Source organism: Notamacropus eugenii, chromosome 3 (genome assembly GCF_028372415.1).
Source record: "Notamacropus eugenii isolate mMacEug1 chromosome 3, mMacEug1.pri_v2, whole genome shotgun sequence".
In the NCBI taxonomy this organism is placed as follows: domain Eukaryota; kingdom Metazoa; phylum Chordata; class Mammalia; order Diprotodontia; family Macropodidae; genus Notamacropus; species Notamacropus eugenii.
In genome coordinates, this window is record NC_092874.1 from 434,303,005 (window position 1) to 434,326,279 (window position 23,275).

The 23,275-nt window shown below is 39.9% G+C and overlaps 1 protein-coding gene across 2 annotated transcripts in view; it reads right to left on the reverse strand.

The window, feature by feature from the left end:
* The window catches only part of SLC6A11 (solute carrier family 6 member 11), a 173,976-nt gene that overhangs the window by 105,334 nt on the left and 45,367 nt on the right, over nucleotides 1–23,275 (reverse strand). For both annotated transcript variants that reach the window (XM_072598488.1, XM_072598487.1), the window contains exon 5: nucleotides 3,575–3,707. In XM_072598488.1, coding sequence (XP_072454589.1) covers nucleotides 3,575–3,707 — 133 coding nt within the window. The remainder of the gene's footprint in view (nucleotides 1–3,574; nucleotides 3,708–23,275) is intronic.

Below are 23,275 nucleotides of genomic sequence, written 5' to 3' on the forward strand. Positions count from 1 at the left end.
ACACATATTTCTGTCTCCCTCCTCCAGAGAATCAATCCATCCATCCATCCATCAACAAGCATTTATTAAGCACCTACTATGTGCTAGTACTGTGTTGTGCACTGGACTACAAAGACAAAAGTGAAACAGTCTCTGCCTTCAGGAAGCTTACATTCTAAAAAGGGAACTGACATGTATAGATATCAGTACATACAGAAGATAACAATAGCTAACATGTACAAAGAACTCTAAGGTTTGCCAAGCACACTATGTAGATTATCTCCTTTCATTCTCACAACAATAAGGAGTAGGTGCTATTATTTTTTCCCATTTTACAGATGAGGAAACTGAGACTGAGAGGCATAAAGTGACTTGCCTATGGTCACACAACTAAGAAAGGGCTGAGGGCAGGGTTTGAACTCAGGCCTTCCTGACTTTTAGTCCTGGAATCTATCTATTATTCTAGCTAGCTGCCACAAATGATAAATGTAAAGTGGTTTGGGGAGGGAGCTGCTCAAGTGAGGGCAGAATCTTTTTTCTTTCTTCACTTTCTTTGGGCTAAGCTTGCGAATGACTCAGTATTACTACTATGATGCCGATGATGACAATGACAACGACGACTGCTGCTGCTGCTGCAACTGCTACCATTGTTGTTACTGCTGTTGTTACTACTGCTGCTACTGTTAATGCTGCTGCTGCTACTTCAGTGACTACCACTGATGCTTCTCTAGACACCCCCCTCTACTTTGGAACAGCTGGAGTTGCTTGGAATTTTTTCTTTACGTTGAGACTGAATCTATCTCATTGCAACTTCTACCCATGCTCTTAATTCTACTTTCAGGAAACTAGAAAAATTTAGTCCCCTGTCCCACAAGATAAATCTTCAAATACTTGAAGACAAGTGTTATGACGCATTGCCCTTCTCCTCCCATCCCCTTAAGTCTTTTTTTACCTGTTGCTTTCCCCTTGTAGACAGTAAATTTCATGAGGACAGGGGTTATATTAGCTCTGTTATCATTTCCTGAGATTTCTGAGGGTACTACGTAACCTAATGTTCTGACACTCCTTCAATAGCTTCTTATTCTTTATTTGGTTTCTAAGGGCAACCATAATCTGGCCCCACACCATCTAGCCAACCATCTCAACTCTGGCCAGACTGGTTGTGTAACTCTCCCTCCAATATTGCTCTTTCCTTCCTACCCCAGAACCTATCATCAGGTTACTTACCCTGCATAGTCTGTCCTCCCAAGCTAACCTCCAAGGTCCACCTCAAAGTCTACAGTCATAGAATCTCAGAGGCAGAGGAGGACCTCAGCACGTTCCTAGTCCAATGCAAACTTGAAAATCACATCTTACAAGTGGTCATGCAATGTCTACCTCCTCCATGAAATTCTAGCCCACAAAGACTCCATTCTTTGGATCAGAGCTGTAGAGAGACAGAGACAAATTGAGTTGAGAGTCTGTGGGGTTGGGTTTGTATTCCAACTCTGATATCTATTGGTTGCATGACCTTGGGCAAGTCTGAATTTCTGTTTTACCGGCTATAAAATAGCCAAGGCAATCTCAGATTCCTTCGAGTTTTATGTCCTACAATCCTTGAACTCAGCACTCCAAGTGAGATAATTATTGTAAAGCACTAGCATAGTTCCTGGCATATAGTAGGAGTTTTATGAATCCTTATTCCCTTCCCTTAACTGACTCAATGTGTTCTTGATGTATTCTTTAGCTGCTTTGTGAAGCTTTGTCTTCTTTCCCCATCTCAACTGTAAGATCCTGAGGGCAAGGACAGCATCCTATACCCCTGTGTATTTCTCATAGCACTCAGTACAGTTCTATACACATGATGGTCAATACATTAGGGCAAAAAAATCATTCAATTAGCAAGCATTTATTTTGTGGCAGTCACTGTGTTAGGTACTAGGGATACAAAGAGAAAAAAAAAGGAAAGCGCCCTGCCCTCAAGGACCTTACAGTTGATCTACTAAGCACATAGTAGGGATCAATACTTTCTGATTGATTGATTCTTATACTACTTTCACTCCTTAACATCTCTGACATCCTCATATTTTTTCCCCTCATGGTGCCTCTTTTGGTTAGGAGAAAGATCGTACACATAAATTAAAGCCTTTATAAGCTTGATAACTGGGTTCCTTTCTATCTATCTAGCCTTCTTATATTTTATTTCCAACCACAGATTCTAAATTCAACCAAACTGACCTCCCTACCTTTCCTCAAACAGGATACTCCATCTCCTATTTCTCTGCCTTTGAACTAACTGTCCTCCACACCAGGAAGGTTCCTCCTGTTTTCCTTCAAGACTCAGTTCAAATGCTATCTTCTGCAGGAAGCCTTCTTGCAGTATTATAGCAAACATTTTAAGCAGCATTTTAAGATGTGCTAAATATTCTGCAAATATCGCACTTTGATCTTTACAACAACCCTGGGAGGTAGGTGCTATTATCATTTTCATTTTACAGATAAGAAAACTGAGGTAGAGGTTAAGTAACGTGTCCAAGGTCATACAGCTAATAAGTGTCAGGATAAAATTCAAACCCTGGTCTTCCTGACTCTAGGTCCAGTGCTACAGCCACTACACCAATAGCTGCCATGATGACTGCTAATAAATATCTTCCCTTCTCACAGTACCTCCCATTTGGACCATATCTTCTGTCTATGTACTTGTTGCATGATTTTTCTCCCATTAGCATGTGAGGTCCTTTAGATCAGAGGTTGCCTTTTGCCGTCTTTGTATCCTCTGTGCTTAGCACAATGCCTGGCAAGGCAGTAAGTGTTCAATAAATGCTCATTGACTGACTGACTCATCTCAGCAACTCCCCTTCTCCTGGCTTCCTTCCAAATTCAACTCAAAACCCACTTCCTTCAAGAGGACTTCCCTGGACCTCTGACTAATAATAACTTCCTCTCTGATGTTATCGTCCATCTATTCTGAATATATGTCATGTACCTAGCTATTTATATGTTGTCTCCTCTGTTAGAATGTGAGTTACCTGAGGTCAGGGATCATTTTTGTTGTTGTTGTTGTCATTGTGGTTTTAACTTTCCAGTCCAGTGCCTAGAGCATGCTAAGTAAGTGCTTAGTGAATGTTTGTTTGCTGACTGATGAAAGCCTGGAGTGTACAATAAAGATTGGATTTGGGATTTTATTGACATGGGAGACTTCTCAGTGAGGAAATTCCTTCTATGAGTGCAAGCTGACACTTTCTTTGCAATGTAGTCTTAAAGAGATCTCATCTCTAAGTCATTTTACAGATGAAGAAACTAAAGTCCAAGATTGGGAACTCTTTATCTAAGGTCGCATAAATATTAAATACCGGAGCCAAAAAATGAACCCAGATCCTTCAGATCCATTACTTTTTGTCATACCCTTGTGATCTAGGACAGCAGGATCACCAACTGAGGTTCGAGATGGCTACTAAGCCCTGAGCTCCCAAGTCCATAGGGGTGAGGGAGACTCCAGCCTGACCCTCTGCAGGGAAATCTTTCTTGGTGCTCATGGTCCTTGCTGGGGTGAGGCCAAACATGAGTCCAGCTTGACCCCTGCAAACACCTGGGTGCCTGAAGTGCTAACCCTTACCTTCCCTGTGGATTTGGTCCCCTTCCAAATGCAGAAATAGCAAATGGTCCAGGCAGCAAGGAGGCAGAGTGCCAACTCCCAGCGGAGGTTACCGATGTGCTCAATCCCATCAGAGATGGCGAGGACTCTGCGCCTGTGGAGAGTGAGGAATTGTGAGACAGAAGAGCAGCCTCTAGCCTAGCCCCTGCTTATCTATAACCACCACCTCCAATGACCCCTGAGAAAAGCCTAGTGACACAGAGATCCAGGGTGACTTTTGGCTTGGATATCAGGCTGTGAGGGGTAAGGAGATGTTGGGTGTATAATCCCTCTGAACAAATAGTATACAAAAAACTCAGTAGCATCTTGTATACCTATCCCACTTGTTGGTTCTCTTTGAAGAAAGGTGACTCTTGTCATCTGACCAAAAAAAGACCACCAGCTTGTTCTCCCTTTTTTACCCCCCACACAACCTTGAGCCTGAAGTCTTTGTTTCATTTACGGAAAACACACCACACTCCAAATTGTGCCAGAGAAATAGCACCAAATGGCTATTTGTCTGAGAAACAAATCCCCTCCAGATTTGCCCCATGAGCCCCATTCAGAGTGCCAAGCCCCTCCCCCAAATTGTGACAATCAGCACTGGGCTGGGGGAAACTTCTTTGAGAAAGCTGAGTCTGGGCTTAGTTGAAAAGTTTCACCCGATGTCTGTCTCCCTGGGAGTCAGATCCTAGCCTCATTCTGTATTAATTATTTAATGATTCCAATTAATGTTAGTCTGCCAGCCCCTTCCCTACCCCCAGCCCCTAGCCCAGAGATATTAGACGAGTCTTAGCCCTAAAAAACAAACTGGACCATGTACAGGGAGGTTAAAAAAAACTGACCATCTCCTTTATTACTGTTTCCAGTTCTAGTCCTGACCCCCAGGTTCCTGTATATTCTGGCTATGAGACCTACACGCACTGAAAAGAGTTGGACAGAAAAAAAAAATGAAAGAATGTCCTTACATGAAAGTAAAGGGATGTGGTTATTTGAGTGTGTGTTGACAACGAGCCAGATGATTTTTTTAAACTGAACTCTCAAGAGGCAATGGAAATAGCACTGAATCTGAAAGCAGAGGCTCTGGATTCAAATCTTGGTTCTGTCATTTATTGTGTGAATTTGGGCAAGCTGATTCATTCTTCTGATCTTCGGTTTCCTCAAGGTCTCTCAGGTTCCTTCTGGTTCTGGAGCTTCAGAATTACAATCTTAACTTCATTGATTAATTTAACTAATTAACCAATTAAGTTAATTGGTTAATTGTTTGGATGCTCATTGGAACCAGAAATAATCTATTTGGGGAATAAAATAAGCTATAGCTCCTATTTAGTTTTGTTCACTCTGTTCCTTGTGTCTCTGTCTGGAATGAGCTCCTTGAGCCCCATCACATTATGATCCAGTTTCTCCTGTTAAAATTGTGATCATCCTTCAAGACTTAGTTATGATGCCATCTCCCACAAGAAGCCTTCCTTGATTTTCCCAGTTAGAAGAGTTCTTCCTTCCCTCCAAATCACACAGCATTACTTTTGCAGTTCCCTTTCTTACAGTCTATCATGCCTTGTTTTTCACATTTTTTATTTTGTACTACATTATATGCTTCTTTAATCAATAAGCACTTACTAAATGCCTGCTGATACGTGCTAACTTGTGTGACCCTGAGCAAGTCACCTAACTTCTCAGAACTCTAAACAAATCTCTAAGACTAGAAGATGCAGAGAAGGTGCCTATGTACATTGGTAGAAGGACTTTCCTCACCTGGGAGTTCCCAATATCAATAAAACCCCATGTCCAGTCCCTCTCCATATGCCCATGTTCCAGGTACTTTGCTAGATGCTAGAGATGGATGATGAAAACAAAATAACTCCTGCCCTCTAGGCTGGGAACTTACATTTTATTGGGAGAAACACTATGGGATCATAGATACAGAACTGGAAGAGTACCTAGTAACCATCTAGCCCAAACCTCCCCCCCCACCCATTTTAGAGGTGAAGATATTGAGTTAATTGACTTTCCAAAGGTCATATAGACAGTGATTGTCAGAGACAGGATTTAAACCGAGGTCCTCTTAGTCCTATGCCAACACTTTCCCTACTCTACCCTATTTAAGTATATGAAATATACGTTCGGAAAATACAGGAGAATTTCTGCAGATGGCATTTGGGGAGAATGGTGATCAGGAAAGGCCTTTTATAGGAAGTGGGACTTGAGCTGAGGAACAAGGGATTCCAAGAAGTGGAGATGAGTTGAGGGGGTGCACTGCTAACATAGGGGATGGTGGGAGAAATGGCAAGGAGACAGTTGGGTTATACCATAGAAGGAATGTATGGGAGTGCCATTCTTGTGGTCAGGAATAGTATTTTATTTAATAATTCCATCTCTGTTGGTTCTAGCAGAGTGCTCTGAACACAGGAGTTATGTAGGCAAAGGCTACTGAATTCAACCTAATAGGATAAAAAAGAGCAGTTAGTTGGAGCAGTGGGTGCAGCGAAAAACTCATCTTCCTGAGTTCAAATCTGGCCTTGCACACTAGCTGTGTCACCTTGGGCAAGTCATTCAACCCTGTTTGCTTCAATTTCCTCATCTGGAGAATGAACTGGAGAAGGAAATGGCAAACCACTCCAGTATCTTTGCCAAGAAACCCCAAATGGGGTCACAAAGAATTGGACACAACTATGAAATGACTGAACAACAATAGCTGAATTTCAAGAAAAGTGGCCCTAGTTTCATAAGAACTAAAATGTGTAATGTGCCTTTCCTCTAAGTAACCTTATAGCTATCATATATGCTATTTCTTTCTGTCTATCCATCCATCTACCCATCTCTCTCTCTCTCTCTCTCTCTCCATACATACACACATACACATATAGACACATATGTACTTGTGTATATATATGCAGACATACATCCCTTTAAATGTACAAGTTGTCGAGAGTAACAGCACATACTTTGTAGAGTGCTGGCCCCAAGCCCAGCCAAATACCTGTAAAAAATGGCTCTAAACTAATTCTGGAGCTGCAGAACCCACAGAATGACAGAGTGAAGCAAATCTCCAGCCCAAGACAGCCCGGAAGGTTGCTGGGAAATGTCTATCATGTCACACAGGGGCAGGGCACAGTCCACCATGGGCTGTGCTAGCACAGACAGGACCTGAGCAGGCCTTGGGGGGACTGAATCTCTCTCACCTGTGGCAGTTTCCAGACTTTCAGACTCCAAAACGCCAAGGACAAATTGAAAGGTCAGTGGAAAAAGCCTGTAGGATCACTGAGGGAGAGCAGAATGGTCTGGCCCCAGCCCCAGGGCAGCAAAGGAGGAAGGGGGCGGAGGAACCCACAGCAGTCACAGTAGTAACTGAAGCAGAGACAGCAACTGTTTCTAGAGCTCTAGACCCACAGATTGTGGGGAGATAGAGGGACTGATAGTATACTCCCCTATCCCCACTGGAAGCAGAGATCTATCTTGACAAAGAGCTCAAAAGTCAAGTACATGGCTGGGGAAATGAGCAAAAACCGAAAAAAGAATCAGAGTATAGAATCTTATTTTTGGTGACAAGGAAGACCAAAACTTGCAGGCAAAATACAATAATATGAATTGATCTCAGGCCATGGAAGAGCTCAAAAAGGATTTTGAAAATCAAGTGAAAGAAAAGAGCAAAAATTGGGAAGAAAAATGAGAGTGATACAAGAAAATGATGAAAAATGAGTCAACTGCTTGCTAAAGGAGACCCCTCCAAAAATGCTGAAGAAAATAACACTGTAAAAAATAGACAAATTCACATGACAAAAGAGATCCAAAAGGCAGAATTGATCAGATGGAATGGGAGGTCCAAAAGCTCACTGAAGAAAATTATTCCTTAAAGATTATAATGGAGCAGATGGAAGCTAATGACTTTATGAAAAATCAAGAAATTATTAAAAAAAACAAAACAAAGGAATGGAAAAATAGAAGACAATATGAAATATTTCATTGGAATAAACAAATGACCTGGAAAATAGATCCAGGAGAGACAATTTAAAAATTATGGGGAGAGGCAGAGCCAAGATGGCAGATTAGAAAGATAGACCTGCTGTAGCTCTCCCCCCACAGCCCATAAAATACCTGTAAAAATGACTCTAAGCAAACTCTAGAGCAGCATGAAGCCACAAAATGACAGAGTGAAAGAGATTTGCAGCCCAAGACAGCCTAAAAGGCCAACAGGAAAGGTCTATTGTACCAGGCTCAGAGTGGAGCACAGCCCAGCCTTGGTTGTGCAGCATGAACAGGACTGGAGCAGGCTTCAGGGCATGGAATCACAGGCAGCAGTTGGGTTTCCCAGATTTCTCAACCCACAAATGCCAAAGACAGCTTCAAAGGTGATTGAGAAAGCTCTTTCACCTGGGTGAGAAGGGAATGAGGTCTGGCCCCAGCCCCAGGGCAATAGCAGCAATTCTGGCAGCAACATCTAGTTTTGGAGCCCTGGTCCTAAAGACCCTGGGAGAATCAGGCAATTGATCCGGGTCTCAGTCCTGAGTGATGGTCCTGGGGTGAGGAGGAGCACTGGCTTGGTGGAACTGGTGGAGGCTCTGGAGAGGGAATCCTACTCGCACGTCCTGGGCAGAAAAGAGTGCTCATAGTTGCTCCCAGACCAGAGCACAGTTCAGGAGAGGAGTAACTTCCTCTCCCTTGATTGTGCCACCTTGGAGGAACTGAGAACTTACAGGTCCCTAGAGTATACCTTCCACTTGACAAAGGACTCAAAAGTCAATAACTGACCTGAAAAATGCCCCAAAAGGGGGGGAAAATAAGACTATAGAAGGTTACTTTCTTGGTGAAAAGGTATTTTCTTCCATCCTTTTGGGTGAGGAAGAGCAAAGCATACCATCAGAGGAAGACATAAAAGTCAAGGCTTCTACATGCAAAACCTCCAAAAAATATGCAATGGTCTCAGGCCATGGAAGAGCCCAAAAAGGATTTTGAAAATCAAGTAAGAGAGGTAGAGGAAAAATTGGGAACAGAAATGAGAGCAATACAAGAAAATCATGAAAAGTGAATCAACAGCTTACTAAAGGAGACCCAAAAAATACTGAGGAAAATAGTATCTTTAAAAGTAGACTAACCCAAATGGCAAAAGAGGTCCAAAAAGCCAATGAGAAGAATACTTTAAAAAGCAGAATGAGCCAAATGGAAAAAGAGGTTCAAAAGCTCACTGAAGAAAATAGTTCTTTAAAAATCAGAATGGAGCAGTTGGAAGCTACTGACTTTATGAGAAACCAAGAAACTATAAAACAAAACCAAAAGAATGAAAAAATAGAAGACAATGTGAAATATCTCATTGGAAAAACCACTGACTTAGAAAATAGATCCAGGAGCGATAATTTGAAAATTATTGAGCTCCCTGAAAACCATGATTGAAAAAGAGCCTAGACATCATCTTTCAAGAAATTATCAAGGAAAACTGCCATGATATTATAGAACCAGAGGGTAAAGCAAATATTGAAAGAATCCACTGATCTCCTCCTGAAAGAGATCCCCAAAGGAAAATTTCTAAGAATATTGTAGCTAAATTCCAGAGTTCCCAATTGTTGCAAGTAGCCAGAAAGAAACAATTTGAGTATTGTGGAAATACAATCAGGATAACACAATATCCAGCATCTTCTACGTTAAGGGATTGAAGGGCTTAGAATATGATATTCCAGAAGTCAAAGGAACTAGGATTAAAACCAAGAACCACCTACCCAGCAAAACTGAGTATAATATTTCAGAAGAAAAAATGGTCATTGAATGAAAAAGAGGACTTTCAAGAATTCTTGATGAAAAGACCAGAGCTGAATAGAAAATTTGATTTTCAAACACAAGAATCAAGAGAAGCATGAAAAGGTAAACAGGAAAGAAATCATAAGGGACTTACTAAAGTTGAACTGTTCACATTCCTACATGGAAAGATAATATAACTCTTGAGATTTTTTTTTAGTACTAGGATAGTTGGAGGGATTATATACAGGCATAGGATGAGTTGAATAAGAAGGGATGATATCTAAAAAAATAAAATTAAAGGATGAGAGAGGAATATATTGGGAGGAGAAAGGGAAAAACAGAATGGGGTAAATTATCTCTCACATAAAAGATGCAAGAAAAAGTTTTTGCAATGGAAGGGAAGAGAGGGGAGGTGAGAGAGGGAAAAGCGAATCTTACTCTCCTCATATTTGACTTAAGGAGGGAATAACATGCACACTCAATTTGCTATGGAAATCTATCTTACACTACAGGAAAGTAGGGGAGAAGGGGGTAAGTGGGAGTGGCAGGATGACAGAAGGGAAGGCAAATGGGAGGAGGGCATAATTAGAAGTAAATACTTTTGAGGAGAGATAGGGTCAAAAGAGAGACTAGAATAAATGGGTGGGAGGATAGGATGAAGGGAATTATAGTTAGTCTTTCACAATATCACTTTTATGGAAGTCTTTTGTATAACTCCACACGTATAACGCATCGAATTGCTTGCCTTCTCAGTGGGAATGGGTGAGGAGGGAGAGAGGGAGAGAAGTTGGAACTCAAAGTTTTTACACACAACTGGGAAACAAGATATACAGGCAATGAGGTATAGAAATCTATCTTGCATTCCAAGAAAATAGAGGTGATAGGGATAAGAAAAAGGAGGGGTGTGATAGAAGGGAGGGCAGATTGGGGGAAGGGGTAATCAGAATGAATGCTGTCTTGGGGTGGGCAGAGGGGAGAGATGGGGAAAAAATTTAGAACTCAAAATCTTGTGGAAATAAGTGTTGAAAACTGAGAATAAATAAATAAATTAGAAAAAATAAATGTACAAGTTGTGTCTCTCAGGTAGATTAAAGGTTTTCAAGGGCAGGGACTGTTTCTAGGTGTTTTGCCTTTGTATCTCCACACTTAGTATGGTGCCTGACACACAGCACACAGTTTAATGAATGCGTGTTGACTGATTAAATGAATCTGCTCGCAAGACTGATGGAATTATCTTTCTTCTCTCATCTCCCCCACTTCCCTGCACAGTCTTTCATTGTGAATGAAGCTCACTTCTTTTCCCACGTGCCCTTCATCAATCATCCCTTGTTGATTGTCCACCTCCCAGACTGAAAGCGACAAAAGACCTCAGAGTGAGCTCCAGCTCTATAGTGAGATACCAGCAGATAGAGATCATCTTTACAGCTGGAAACTGAATTCAATCTGTTAACAAAACAAAAACAATTGGACAGAAGAGTCCCACATGATGTTTCTCCTGCTCCCCTTTTGGAAATAGAAATTGACAAACTATCAACAATGGGAGACCCCCAGAAATAAAGGAGAGCAGTCTTGCTGAGAGATGGGGCAGGATGTGAGGAAGGTTTTGTTGTTGTTTTTGTGATTACTTTGTTTTGTTTTGTGTGTGTTTTTTTTACTTCCGACTTTTGCACACTACCCACTTAGGACTGAATTGTCCCCGCTTCCTTCATTCCCCTCTCTGCCCGATGAAGCAGTGAAATGGAAATTAGATTTCTACAAACTAAAAAAGACAAATTACTCTTTTATTTGATCAGACACTATTTGAAAACATCCTCAAGATATTTTCTTCTGTTAGCAACTTCCACTTCAACTTAGGAACTCAGCAACAAGAGCGAAAGAACAGCCAGGGGAGGGGGCAGTGGGTTTGTTTCGGCTGCTACAAGGGTAGTCTTTGAGAACCCCATGGCTGTGGCCCTGAACTCCCAGGGACTCAGGGAACATAACACTGGGAAAAAGCTTCCTTAATAATCCTTCCCAATGTACCAGGCCAGAGTAGACTCCTGAATAGCAAGGAGAGCTGGCTGCCAATGGCATCCTGTAAAAGAATGCCCCACAGAAGCCTTGCTACAACACTCCTTGGCCCAGAGATGGCAGAGACCAGATGGGGTCTATCTGGACAAACCTCACAGTGGCCCTGGATGGGTTCACAAAGCACAATTTCTTAGGCAAAAGAGGACCAAACATTTTTTTGTCATCCAGGCCAGAGGAAGAAGCTTGAGATTAACTAGGTAAGAGGTAGCCTATTTTACCTATATGTGCACTAAGGGAAGATTCAGGGAACCAGGGTTCGAATCATGTAGTTGTTCAGTCATTTCAGTTGTTTTCGACTCTTCATGACCCCATTTGGGATTTCTTAGCAAAGACACTGGAGTGATTTGTCATTTCCTTCTCTAGCTCATTTTACAGATGACGAAATGGAGGCAAATAGGGTTAAGTAACTTGCCCAGCATCATGTACCCATGTGTCTGAGGTCAGATTTTAACTCAGGAAGATGTCTTTCTGACTCCAGGTCAGGCAGCTGCCTCCATTTGAATTATGACTCTGCTACTAACCAACTAGGACTATGATCTTGGGCAAGTTACTTCCTCTTTCTGAGTCCCTGTTATGCTTTCTAAAAAAGAAGAGGTTGGATTAGATTAGGGATTCTTATTGTGGAGTCTGTGAATTTTTTTTAAAGAAAAGTATTTCAATAATTTTTTGATATAATTGAAAAATTTTCAATATAATTAGCTATGTATTTTCAGTATCAAGTGAGATAGTCCATGTGAATCTCTTTGGAAGTCTTAAAGTGTTATATTAGCTATAACCATTGTTTATCTTAAAAATGTTATTCTGCAGACAGGTTTCATAGGCTTCATCTTTGTCTCTGACACAAAAATCCTGGACTGGATGATGGTTAAGATCCAAAGTTCTGAGGTTCTAGCAGAATTAGACTCTTTTTCTCCTCTAACCACCTCCTCATTGTGTACCCTTGGATAAATCACTCATTTCATCTGACCTTCCTTCTGTCTATAAAATGGGTGTAACAATTTCTGATTCTTTCTCCCTCCCAGGGACATTAATAACAGCTGAGGTTCCAGGGCTGCAAGTGAGTTCTCTGGATGAAAGGGATTCTAAATCCTGGTGGAACGAAAATAATCACTGTTGTTCTTTGGATTTTAGTTAAATCTCGTCTAAATTCATTATATAAAATTAAGGGTCTAATCGGTCAACTATATTAAAAACATCTCTTTCTGGGTGCAAATCTGGAGATGTGGTTAGTGTCTAAAAATGCTAGTTTCTGAACTGTTATTGAAGGAACAACTCTGTCAATTGTGTAATAATATGATGGTAGGTCTAGAGGACTTTTGGAATAAGGAATAGTGGAAGTAGGAGAAATCTAGAAACAACTAGGGAGGACCTTAGAATCTAGGATGCCAAAAAAAAGCATGTTAGAACATAGAATGGAAGAGCTGGAAGGACCTTAGAATATAGGATGTTAGATCTTAAAGAGGCCTTTGAGATCATTTGATCCAACCCCCTCTTTTACAGGTGAAGAAATGGAGATGTAGAAGAGCAGAGTGACTTTGTGGAATGTTGTAATCCAATTTGTTACTGGGTTTGGATGAAACTCCAGTTTTCTAATCCAATCCAGAACTCTTGTATACAACCAATTTTTGTTAAAGGAAATATTTACCAAGAAAATATTTGTTATTTAGATTTTCTTCAATGTTCCCTGGCTTTTATACCTTCAAAAGAGACATTTTTGTTTCCAGATGAGGCTTCATGTTGTTTTTCACTTAGTGAGATGTTTCTGTCAACATGATTCTATCCCTCCATCCCAGTACATCTGAAAGTAGTTCTTTGCTAAAACATGTGAAGGTTTTTACTTCAAAAATAGTACTGTTTTGTATTCCAAGGAAGTTGATAGAAAGAATGGTTCAGTATAATCCCAAATATTTTTAGCAGCATTTGTTGTAAGTAGCAAAGAACTGAAAACTGAAAGGAGTCCATCAACTGGGGAATGGCCAAACAAATTATGATACATTAATGTAGTGGACTATACTATAAGAAACTGAATATGAATGCAGAAAAGCACTGGGAAGATGCGGGATCTGATAGAAAGGAAGCAAGAAAAACTAAGAAAACAATATACACAATTTCATATATATGTGTGTGTGTATCTGTGTGTGTATCTGTGTCTGTGTTGTGTATATACAATATAGATATATATACATACAATGTAATATATATGACATGTATACAATGAAATATACAAAATATAAAGGGAAAAGACAAGAATAACAATTGAAATTGAATAATGAATAAATATAATGACTGAACATGGTCCCAGAGGACATATAAAAATCCATCTGGTCTTCCTTCTTTGCAGAGTTGGGAGCCTATGGAGGTGGAACACATGACTGGTGGATTGGTGAATTTTGTGGTACTGCTCCCTCCACCTCCAACCCCTTTTCTCTTTTTAATTCTTCACTGTAAACTGCCTGGGAGGGATATATTGAGAAATTAGAGTGATGCAAAAATAAGACATCATTAAAAAAATTTTAGTCATGCTGTTTCAGCTGATTTATCAATTTGCATTTAATTACTTGTAGCAATATCACTATGTTTGTTGATGTGATTTATAGAAGATCAGGGGATTAAATCTTTAAATTAAGCCTTTGGTTATTTCATGAGAAAGTTCTGATTGAATATTAAGCCCATTTATTCTCTCCTTCTGAAGATTTGTGCAGTCAGGCCCATGGATTGTATTAAGGAAAAGAGATTTCATTTAAAAGGAATGGGATTTTGCCCTGAGTGAACCCTAGAGAAAAGAACTCAAAGGTTCTGCAAAAGAGAAAACAGCAGAATAAAGGCTGGGCAAGGATTCATCAAGCCTAAATCCCACTCCTGGTTCTGCATTAACTTGCTATATGTACTTAAAAATGTTCTTTTTTGATCAGTCCCTTCCCTTGTCAAAAAGGGACCACAAAACCAATCTTGTCCAATCATTCTAAAGTAACTTAGAATGATAAAAGGTGGGAATAATTAATGTCAGAGAAGTCAGGAAAAGAGCAAGACACATACACTGGTAGTGGAACTTTGGATTGGTTAAACCATTCTGAAAAGCAGTTCTGAATTACACTAAGAAAGTGATTAAACTGTCCATTCCTTTTGACTTAAGGAACTCATTACAAGGAATATACCCCCAAGGAGGTAAAAAATATACTAGGAATATTTATGACATTTTTTTTGTAGCAATAAATAACCAGAAACAAATAGCTGCCCATCTTTAGGAAAATGGCTAATTGTGACATGACAACAGTGGTAAAATGGAGGAGTTGGCCAATGTGACCCCTTTCAACTCTAGCTATAGGATTCCATGGAATAATATTACACCAAAAGACACTATGAAGAGTATGAAGATAGAGAGAAGGATGATAAGACCAATGAAAAACCTGAAATGATGAAAAGTGAAGGAAGCATAACTAGGAAAATAACATACATATAATGAACCATCATCAGGTGGAAATAACGAGAAAAATGAGAAGGGGGGACTTAATGCTATGGAATTATTATACCCCAGCTTGATTCTGAAAAGGAGGTAAAAACATGCCCCTCCCTCTCTTCATTGGAGAGGTGGGGGAACATGGGTGTAGTATATGCATGTGTAGTAAATGTGTACATATTCTGTTTGACTTGGTTGTCCTATTGGTTAGTTTAATGGAAACTTTTCTCTTTTATTTTTTATTATAAGGGATGACTCTCTAGGTAGGAGAGGGGAAGATTACTATATTTGGAAATGAAAATTATGTTAAAAACAGTTTTAATTTGACAAAAATTATCTTACAGTTGTACTGTGAGAATCAAATGAGATTGTCTGTTATAAAGTGTGTAAGTAGTAACACGCTACCTAAGGTTGGGGGAGAGGGTTGCTTTTCTCCTGCAAGTCTACCAGCCAAGAGGCTGATAATCTGGGGGAGGGGTTCAGGAGATTATTATCTGGATATATGTTGGACTAATATTCTATGTTGTCATTTGCAGAAGAAGGAATGGTCTTCCATGGCTATTATCCTTCCTACCACCCATGTCCAGGTCACTGTAATTCTCCAGTGAACATCTGTCTTCCTCAGCTGTCCTTCTCATATTGCATGCTTCTCCCTCCTCACAGACTTTTCCTAGATCACTAACTATCAAGTGATGGCCAAAGAAAAAAAATATGAAAAGTGCCAGAGTTTTTTTTCCCTCTGACCTCTCAATCACAGAAGAGATCCCTATACACTGCTGCCTGTTCCAGAGGTCCTAGATTCTTCCCTGTACCTCATATCTCTGCACCCAATATTTGGGTCATTCATCTAGTAGGACTGCCACTATATTCCTTTTTCCTCTCTCCTTTTGCTAGATTCATCCTCCCTTTTTATATGGTGGTAGAGGTTTCAAGTCCCCCATAAGGAGAAGAAGAATGGAACAGAGGATGGAGTATTCCTCTCACCTTACCCTGGTCCTAGGAGTTTCCAATCATCCCTGATTTTCTGAGAGCCTCCTGGAATTATCAATAGACTCCCAGCTTCCAGACCAAGTTATTTTTCTCCTGGGGAGGCCTTGGACAGGTATGTGTAATTATTGCACCACCTTGTGGCCACACATGGAAAATATACCTTCCCCAGCAACTCAGAGTCCTAGAAAAATATATAACCACTTATAGGATTATATAGTGGAAGCTGAAAGGGAATTTTGAGGTCATCTAGTTCATTCCCTTCATTTTATAGTTGAGAACACTAAAACCCAGGCAGGTTAAATAGCTTTCCAAAGGTCACATGATCATAAACGACAGTCAGGATTTGAATACAGTACTTCTGACTGCATCCAGCACTCTTTCCAATGTGTTCTTCTCCTTCTATCAACCCCAGTCCATAGGGAAACAGAAACCTCTTCCACAATTGCTACAAACCTTCCTTCCTTAATGAGTCTTCAGAGTTTCCTTTCTTTTTTCTTTCCTCCCTTCCTTCCTTTCTTTCTCTTTCCTTCCTTCCTTCCTTCTTTTCTTCCTTCTTTCCCTCCTTCCTTCCTCTCTCTCTATTTTTCTCTCTCCTTCTCTCTTCTTTCCTTTTTCCTTTCCTATACTTCAATCCTCACATGAGAGGGGCTTGTATTAATAATGATAAAAATCTTCAGGAACAATAGAGGGAAGGCCAGGGAGAAAATAAGCACAGATTCATCTGGAATTACCTGGGCAGGCGTGAGTCCAAATATCCTTGGATGTTGGTGGCATTAAACCCAAAGACTTGACAGAATGTTATGAATCTATAGGGGTGACCTACCTTGCACCAGAACCACCTATCCTGGAGCTCCAGGCTTAGAGTTGATTGTCTCACCTAGACTGCTAACTGGATTTTGTAAACCAGAATTCAACATTATCGCATAAAACTGGCTGCCCATCCCAACTTCCCTATTTCTTTCAAAGGTATCACCTTTCCCTAGTAACTCACATTCAAAATCTTGGGGTTACTTTTGGTCCTCTTCCTCTTTATCTCTCTTATCTGTCAGGAAGATCTGAGTTCAAATTTTATCTCAGATGTTTACTAGCTATATGACCTTAGGCAAATCGTTTAACCTCTGTTTGCCTCAGTTTCTCCAACCATAAAATGGATATGATAATAGCACCTCCCTTCCAGAGCTGATGTGAAAGTCAAATGAGAATATTTGTAAAGTATTTAGAGGAGTGCCTGACACACAGTAGGGGGGTGTATGTGCACACACATATATACATTCCTATAAACATACAGTCTGTGCTTTGAAGGATAGATATTATTTTAATGATGGGAAGGTAGGTTTGTGCTGATGCAAAATCCAAAAGTTCAGGAAGCATGAGCTAGGCTAGTTGCAGCATCAGTAAGGAGGTCAGTGTGACTAGAACAGAGTCGATATGTTAAGGTATAGTAGAAGATCAGTTTGGATAGATTGTTTGTGAGCAGGCTCTAAATGACTTGAAATCTAATACTCCAGAGAGAGCTATTGGAGGTTAGTGAGGAGAAAAGTGACAGAATGAAAGTGGTGTTTTAGGAAGATGAATCTGAGGGTGTGTGATAATAATAGCAATGAGAGTAAGAGCAGTATTCATTGCACTTGTATAGTGTTTTAAGGTTTGCACAGCACCTTAACAAATAATATCTCCTTTAATCCTCACAACAACCCTAGGAGGTAGGTAATCTTATTATCCTACATTAGAGATGAGGAAATTGAGGCAGAAAGAGGAAGGAAGGAAAGAAGCATTTATTAAGGAGATCTAGAAATAAAATATTCCCCAAAGTAAGATGAAACAAAAACAAACAAACCAAAAACATGGACTAACCCTCTGCAAAGTTAAATATAATCCTAGAGAGGAAAGAAATAACTTTAGACTTTTGATAATTTCTAATAAAAAGATCAGAGGTGAGTAGAAACTTTGTAGTGCAAATATAAGCCTTAAAAGAAACCTGGAAAAGTAAATTTACTTGAGCCATTGGAAGGGGTCATATGATGTAGTGCTAACATTCTAAGAGTAGATGAAAACACAACTATCCCTTCAGAACCTTAATGTTTTCAAAGGTATTGGGATATTGGAACAGGAAAAACAGAGGACTTTGGGAATAGATTGATTCTGTTCTGAGGGTTTTGGAGGGGAAAGAAAAGAGAATGTAAAAAGGAATATGTTCATATAGAAAGGAGAAAGTGGGGATTGGAACATAACGCAGTGGGTCTATATAAACTTTCCAGTCCTGAACATTATTCTCTTCTTAATGAAGTTAAAATTACAATAAATTTCTTAGCTGCCATATCACATTGTGGAATTGAGTTTTCAGTGTACCAATAAGTCCAAATATTTTCAGATTAACTGGTATCTATCCATGCCACCACCATTTTCTGTGTCTGAAGTTGATTTTTTGAACTCAAGTGTATTTATCCCTATTAGATTTTTATCTTAACTTGAACTGGCGCAAAGTGTCCTATCCTGTCAAAGTGTTTCTGAATCCTGACTCTGTGATTCAGTGTGTTGGCTATCACTCTGAACTTTGTGCATTTTTGTAAATTTGATAAGCGTGTCATCACTGCCTTTACCTAAGTTAATGACAAAACTTGTTAAACATCACAAATCTCTAGTACATTCCAGTGAAGATATATTTCCAATATGATAACCTATAGCTACAGACTACTGTTTGGATAAGAGTACTGTGGTAATCTGCAGCCCTTTCAGTCCAAGTTTTACTGAATAAAGCCTTTTATTAAGGGGATTTGTTCTGTGAAGTTCGGATTCAGTCAAAGGGCCACACTTAAGGACCTAGAGGGCAATATGTAGCCTTGATAAGACCATAACTAAGACCATCCAACCAGTTCCAGTTCCACCCAGTTTTCCATTGTCTATCCTAATTTTCTCTTTTCTATTGAAAAACAACAACAACATGAGAGACTTTATTAAAGAACTAGCCTCTTCCTGAAAAAGAGGAAAATTTGGATTCAGGTCCTACATCTAACACATACTAGCTGCCAATCATTAAACCTCTCAGTGTTCTAGGTAACTCTCTAAAACTATGCTAGGTGGCATAGTGGATATAGCACTGGACTTAGAATCAGGAAGACTTATACTTAGGAGTTCAAATCCAGCCTCAGACACTTACTAGCTATGTGACTCTGGGCACAAACTTCTGTTTGCCTCAGTCTCCTCAACTGAAAATGGGGTTGTTGTGAGGATCAAATGAGTATTTAACAAATGCTCATTTCCTTTTTTCCCACCAGCTTATCAAAAGAAGAAATGAAGTTAGTTGGATGTGACTTATTCTTGATGAAACCCTGCTGACTGGATCATCTTATCCTTTTTTGAAAATTTGCTAACCATCTCTTTAGTAATACTTGCCAGAATTTTGCTAAGAATCAAAATCAAGCTTGCTATTCTAGAGTCTGCAGACTCTGTTTTTTTTTTCCTTTTTTTTTTTTGTAAATTAGCACAATTGCCTTCCCCTTCTTTCCAACTCTTTAAAATCTAATGTGCATTTTTAACATTTCTCTCATCACTTTCTGAAGTCTAGAAAATAAATGAAACAATAAACCAAGTCCTGATTTATAGGGTTTGCCAATATCTGAGGTATAAATGCTTACCCTGAAGACTGAACAAGCAGCTCTCTAGCTAGCAAAGGTAGTTTCAGCACATCTGTCTGGCTAAAATCCTCCCCTCCCCCAACTTGTCTAGTCATTTAGGTTCACAATCTTGAAGTCATCCTTGACTCTGCCTTTTCTCATACTTTCCATATGTAATCAGTTGACAAATTTTATTGATGTCATCTCCACAAATTTTCTTTCATCAATCCCCTTTCCTCCACTTCTATAGCCAGACTCTCTCTCTCTCTCTCTCTCTCTCTCTCTCTCTCTCTCTTCCTCCCTCCCTCCCTCTTCCTCTCTTCCTCCTTTTCTCTCCCTGTAAAATGTTAGATGTAAGAAGAATTGCTGTGGGTACAGTGGAGTCAGTAGTCAAGAGGATGTGAATTCAAATTTGGCCTCAGACACTTACTAGCTATGTGACCCTGAATAAGTCACTTATCCCCAACTGCCTTCAAAAAAAGAAAGAAAAATAAAAGAATTGTATTCTAGTCCCACTTCCGTCACTTATTAGCTGTGTACCCTTAAGAAACAACTTGCTCTTTCTGAGCCTCAGTTTCTTCATCTGTAAAATGGGAATAATAAAAAGTAGCCTGACCTCCCTGGTCCTGAATGGCCTTTCAAAAATTGGATGTCACTGGTTTTCTAGTCTTAATTAAGAATACTTCTCATTCTACTCAATCTGCCTTGATGACTGTTCTCTGTAGATGACATTCCATCTCTCAACTACAAGAAGCTATACAAGTGGATTGTCAAGTCAGGCTACAGCCTCCATTTTCACCTACACCTCACAGACTCCCTGACTTCCTGCAGTGGTCAACTCATTTATTATCTATTACCCAAGATTTTCCCAAACACCACTAAGCTGTTAGCGCTCTCTCCCTCCCTCCCTCCCTCCCTCCCTCCCTCCTCCCTCCCTCCCTCTCTCTCTCTCTCTCTCTCTCTCTCTCTTTAGTTCTCTCTCTCTCTTTGTCTCTCTCTTTTTCTCTTTTGAAAATTACTTTGAAAGCAAAAGAGGAGTATGGTCCTGTGAGAGTAATGTAGAGATCATTAAAATTCAACTTCAGTTGAGCCTGGGAATGTTAGGGAAAAGAGTAAGAGATATTTTTAGCTATTTCAGGAGCAATGAGATGAAAGAAGGAATAGGATCAGGGCTTGGATAATAATGGAAGGTGATAAGAAGGCAGAATTCCTCAAATATTAGTTTGCTTGTTTTCTCGAACAAGAAGAGTGACCTTCAGATTGTTAATGACAGAATGAAAATGGTCAGCAGGGAATTGAAATACAAGTCAAATGAGCCAATAGCAGGAGAATGCCTAGTTGTCTGTGGGGATAGAAGGAGTAGTGAACTTTAAGAATAGGACACTCTTGATTTCAAAGGCTTATCTATAGCCTTTACTTATCTTGTGACCTTGACTAAATCAATCAGCTTCTCTGAGGCCCAGGTTTCTCATCTATAAAACGAGTACAATAATATTTGTAACATCTACCTCCCAGAGTTGTCTTAGACAAGGTCACAAGGCAAGTAAAGGCTAAAGGCAAACATTGAACCCAAGTCTGGCCTACTTGTCCTTCTACACACTGACACCTTCTCCTTTCGGGATCCTGTTGTGCAGTTTAGTGAGTCTATGAACCCCCTCTCTGAATTATACTTTTAAATGCATAAAACAAAATCTATAGTGTGACAAATGAAACCAAATATGTCAAAATATAGTTATAAAAATATTTATTAAAGAATTAAGTTCGTAGATTAAGGACCCTTGAAGTAATCCAACTGTCTCTTTTACAAATGGGGCACTTAAAGACCCAGAAGGTCATAGTTCTTGGGTGCTAAGAAAAAAGTAAGAAACTGAAAATTATGAAAATAATAACCAGAGAGAAAATGCCTCTGCCTTGCCTTCCTCTTCAGAAAAGTGCCAATATTCCTCTTCTAGCAGGAGATCACCAGACCAGGCTCCAGGTTTCTAGGGAAGAGGTGACCAGGGGAGGTCCAGCGTAGGAGATCAATCCAGGCTTCCCTTCTTTTAAGTCCACACATTGAAGGGAACTTCTGGATCTTTTACCTTTCAAACTGTTATTTTTTTCAAGGACTATTTATATGTAGCAGGCATAGGGAAAGAGAGGAGGGTCACCAATAACTCATGAGTCATGACCTATAATGACTGCCTGATTCTGCAAATATCATCTCACTCGTTATGCTTTTTGAATAAGAATTAAGAACAGCTCCCAGGGATCTAAACTTAAATAAACACATTGCTGGTTAAGTATATGTATAGTCACCATCCTTCCTGGGCATTGTGAATGTTGATTTCTAAGTATTTGTCATATATGCCAGGCCCAGTAGTTGACCAGAGAGAAGTATGTTGTAAAGTGTTCATGAACTCCTATGAGACCAAATGACATTTCTGATGGATGACCAAATGGGGTTGCAAAAAGATCACCCCTGATGCCTCACTGTGGTCTGGAGGTGACCCCTCTTTCATGAAAGGTATGCCAGTGAAGGAAAATCTCTGGGAGCTCAAAACGGGTTAGAAAAGTTTTGGAGAAGGGGATAATGATGGACTGTATACCTGTTTTCCAAGGACCAAGGATCCCAAAGACCATCTATTAAGAACCAGAAGGTGAGGGGGGAGGGAAAAGTAGAAACTACATTCATGAGATTACAGATCTCTTGAGGGATGAAATCTCAGCAGCAGAGGGAATACTTAGCTTGGAGCCAGGAGATCTGGTTTCCCATTTTGGTCTAGTCACTAACTTGCTGGATGTTTTCTACCAAGTCCCTTTGCCTCCTAGGCCTTATTTGCTTCATACATAAGTGAGGATACCTCCTCATCATCCTTACTACATGGCTTCCTGATGTTGATTCCATCTCTCTAAGATAGGATTCTATGTCCATCAAACTAATCACATATAGAAATTTGATCATATATTGTAGGACAGTGAACCTGGCATTTGGAACTTCAAGGAATCTTGGAGGTCATGTGGGCTAATCCCTTCATTTTATAGAGAAGGAAACTTCATAAGCACTAGCTAGAGGAGGAATGTCTAGACAGCAATTTGGTGGCAAAAGAGTCCAAGGTTTTAGTGCAATGAGAGCTTCCCATGAGTCAGCAGCATGATATGACAGGCAAGAAAACTAATGAGAGCCTGGGCTGCAGTAAGAGGGTTATGACTTCCAGGAATAAGAAGGGGATAATCTCTGTGTACTCTGCCCCTGTCAAGCCACATCTAGAGTATCATGTTTATTTCTGGATGTCACATTTTAGGAAGGACTTTGATAAGCTGGATAGTGTTCAGAGAGGATCAAACAGGATAGCAAATAGCCTTGAGCTTATGCCAGATGAGTTAAAGGCCTTAGAGACATTTAGCCTGGTAAAAAGAAGACTAGGGGGAGGGTAAAAATGGAATAAATGTTTTCATCACTTGAAAGGCCATCTCCTGGAAGAAGGATTAAATTTGTCCTGCTTTCCCTTAAAGGATAGAACTGGAACCAATTGATGCAATTTATAAAGAGGCAAATACAGGGTTATGGTCAGAAAAAAACCTTGCTAAAAATGAGAACTCTTCCAAAGTGGGATGGTCTGACTCAGGAGGTAGTGAGGAATCTTCAAGCAATGGCTGAATTGGACTAGATAACATCAGAAAATCTCTTTTTACTTTGAGATTCTGATTTCAGTTCTGTGAAACTGAGGTTCATGGGAAGGAAGAAACTTGCCCAGCATCATTCAGTAAGTAAAATTCATTACAAAAGCATATGTTTATTATCACCCCATTAAGTACACAAAGTGTTTTATATAATGCTAT